Raw genomic sequence first — 3491 nt, 5'->3', positions numbered from 1 at the left:
GGTGGCATTGTGCAGACTTTCAACCCGACCCTGTGACGGGGCTGGTGAGATCTGGTTTCGGGACCGAAAGCCGACAGGGAAACCGAAAGTCCAGGGCTCAGCTAACCCCGGCAGAAAGCGCGCGCTCGCTCCTGGCCCCGGGCGCGCCCCGCCCCGCCCGCCGCCAGCCCAGCCCGACCGCGTTAAGTTTCGATTCTCCGCGTCCGACAGTCCCGCGCGCGGCCAGGCCAGAGCGACGCGCCATGGCCGACCCGGAGGTGTGCTGCTATATCACCAAAATCCTGTGCGCCCATGGGGGCCGCATGGCCCTGGACGAGCTGCTCGACGAGATCGCGCTCCCCGAGAAGCAACTTCGCGAGGTGCTGGAGGCGGCGGGGCCCCACCGCTTCGTGATGCTGGAGACCGGCGGCAAGGCCGGGGTCACCCGCTCGGTGGTGGCCAACACTCGCGTGCGGGTCTGCCGTCGGAAGGTCTGCCAGACGGCCTGCGACAACCTGCACCTCTGCAAGCTCAACCTGCTGGGCCGGTGCCACTATTCGGAACGGTGAGTGCCTGGGAAGGGCAGGGCTGCGCCGGGGTCCGGGCTGAGACGACGTCTGCTGCTGCCGCCAGCGGGGCCGCCCGCGCCGGACCTCAAGCCCGATAGCCCCCCGTCGTCGCGGCCTCTCTGCACCCGGCTCCCCGGGGCGCCCCTCGCCGCCTCGCGCTCCTCGCGCTTCCACTCTGTGGGTTCTCCGCGGCGCCTCCAGCCGCTGCGCCCACTGAGGCTTAGGTGGGACCCGCGGGCGAGGCTCAGCGGAGCGCCCCTCCTCCCTCCGCTTCCGAACCGAGAACTTTCGCCCCGGGCCTAGGGAAGTTGAAGCAGGTTTGGGAACGAAGGACGCGGCCTCCAGGGGAGCCTGGAGTCCTGAGGCTGCTGTGTCAGTCCCTGGCGTGTCCTGGCCGCGCTCCGCAGGCGTCTTGACCGCTGCGCGCTGCGGGCCTTGCGGGGCCTTGCGGGGCCTTGCCCGGCCTTGGCCTCCTCGCCGCCGCCATTCCTTCGGGTCGCTTCGCTCATACCTCCCCGCCCTCCACCACCTGAGCCGAGTGGACCTCTTGGAGGTTACCAACGGTGTCGTGACCCCTTCCAGCGCTTTCCCCACCGTCTCTCCTCATGGCCCGCACCACGGACCGCACACTCTTGACTCTGTTTTTAAAAATTGATTCGAAACGAACGGTGTGGCTTACCTTTCGGGCAACCTGTTCTTTCTTTGCCCTCTAGATAAAAGGCTGTTGCAAGGCTTGGTGAAGCCTTTGGAACTAGGGGATTTGCAATCTGCCTCAGATCGCTGTCTAGATCGCGGAGCTCTCCCGGGTTCAGTTATCACGTCGACAAAGATGGCTGCTCAGGTCTTCCACTGAGTTCAGAAAGGGTCTTCTGTCTGAGCTACCTCTACCTGAATATCCCGCCAATACTGTCAAATTCATCGTTTTCCCAGCTCAGGGTCTCTGACGCGCCCCATCCCACCTTCCCCCGTCAAATCTAATGGCCAAATCTTTTCATGAAATCTCCCACCCCCACGACGGGTTCCTCCTTCCTCATCGCGCTTCTCAACGAATGCCTTGTGGAATTACTGATTTTTCTCTTCAATCTCAAGTGTTTTCTGCTCTTTCGCACTTCAGCTCCATTATTGTTGATGATATAATGCTTTTCACACTTGACCCCGCCTTAAAAACTGGAAATGATGATCTAGGGTCTTAAATGGTGGTCATCACACTTTCCATCACGTTCGAGAACGTTCGATTCCTCCCTCCCCTGAATGTGTAATAAAAAACCCGCAAGGCAGATGTTTCAGATGGATGAGGTAGATGAAGTCATTCTTTCAAAATATGTTTAGAGCTAAACAAACAAACAAACAAAAGGGTTTGGGAGAAATAATGATATTCTCCATTACTAAGAAAAACATTTAATTGAATGGGTTGTGAAGCAAAAATTGGGAAGTGTTTCTGAGTTGTAGGAAACGCGCATTGAAAAGGAGTCCTCTCCGTCACAGCAACAGGAAAACCAGAAGAGGAGGAAGGTGACTGAGGAGAAGGAACAAGAAGAATGTTCTAGCACTATGCTGACTAACAGCAGAAATGCTTTATTTTCTTTTTTCTCCCCTCTTCTGTTAAGAAAAATTCAACTAGTATTGGCTTTTTTTTTTTAAGATTTATTTATTTATGTTTACAGAACTGGGGTACTGGCCAGAGGTGTGGTGGATGAGAAGATTCACCAGAGACAGAGTGGGGAGCAGAACAGGCAGATGTACTGAGATACACTGCTGAGGGGAGCAGTGGGTGGGCCTGGAGAGGTCTGCCATGCCATGTGGGTCAGCTCCTTGGCAGGGGGTTGAACTCCTGCTCCAGTGGCTGCCAATAGCTTCATAGTGCTGGGTTTGAACCCCTTGAGCCACCAGGGAGGGTCCAGCTTTTACTTTTATTTTTACTTAAAATTTAATTAATTAATTTATTTTTGTGCAGAAGACTTGGGGTGTAGACAAGAGGTGTGGGGGTGAGAGAATTCACCAGAGACAATGGGGAGCAGAACAGGTGGATTTTCTGAATTATACTGCTGAGGGGAGCAGTCAGTGAGATTGACTCAGGCAGTAGAGGTGATAGTGCTGAGATTTAGCCTCTAGACCACCAGGGGGGTCCAGTTTTAAATAAATAAGTTTCTTGAGGATCAGTTGTGTGCTGGTGGATAAAAACTGGACTTTTGGTGGTGGGGATTATAATATACTACACAGAAATATCAAATTATAATGCTGTACACCTGAAACCTGTATAATATCAAGAACCTGTCACTTCAAAAATAATGAAAAATACATGTGCCCCTTTAAACTTTGCCTTTTAATATTTTTAGCAGAAAAGAGAAGTACCCATTATTCCATTTGAATAGTTTTGAAAACACGGCCAATCTTGTTTCTTTTATTCTCCTATCCCATCCCAGCCCCTAGCTTCCTCCATCTGTATTACTTTAACCCAAATCCCAGAGATCCTTTGCTTTGGAAATATTTAGTAATGCTAAAAGGTAGGACTTTATTTTATTAACAAATCCACCATACGACGATTATGGTATAGATATATATTTGCAATAACAGTTTTAGTCTTATCTAATATCCTTTTGGTATTAAAAAGGTTAAAATTTCTGATTTGTGTTTCAATCTGAATTGTACTTTTAGCAAAGACATACACAGATATAATTTATAAAATGTTCAATAAATTACATAGTAACATATTTAGAAACTTCGTTTGTTACACAAAATAAGTAAAACTTTGATTTTTTTTTTTGTGAAAATATTTTTGTTGTGAAATTTTTTGGCCAGGTGTGAAACATCAAAACAATTTTAAACTCATAAATTGGGTGGTTGGCCTGTAAAAGAATAAGATTGGGATAGTTTGAGCTACACCAGTTTGATGGATTCTCTGGGGAATTTGTTAAAGTTTTTTTTTTTTTTTTTTTTTTTTTC

The 3491-nt window shown here is 49.8% G+C and overlaps 1 protein-coding gene across 1 annotated transcript in view; it reads left to right on the top strand.

Moving 5' to 3' along the window:
- The first annotated feature begins 242 nt into the window (after nt 1–242).
- ZC3HAV1 (zinc finger CCCH-type, antiviral 1) overlaps nt 243–3491 on the top strand; it is a 37587-nt gene continuing 34338 nt past the window's right edge. The window contains exon 1 of the mRNA XM_004677207.2: nt 243–544. Coding sequence (XP_004677264.1) covers nt 243–544 — 302 coding nt within the window. The remainder of the gene's footprint in view (nt 545–3491) is intronic.

The sequence above is a fragment of the Condylura cristata genome, unplaced genomic scaffold, assembly GCF_000260355.1.
Source record: "Condylura cristata isolate star-nosed mole 26May11 unplaced genomic scaffold, ConCri1.0 scaffold00005, whole genome shotgun sequence".
Taxonomy (NCBI): Eukaryota; Metazoa; Chordata; class Mammalia; order Eulipotyphla; family Talpidae; genus Condylura; species Condylura cristata.
Note: the sequence above shows the minus strand (reverse complement) of the source record. Positions and strands in the feature narration are given on the sequence as shown.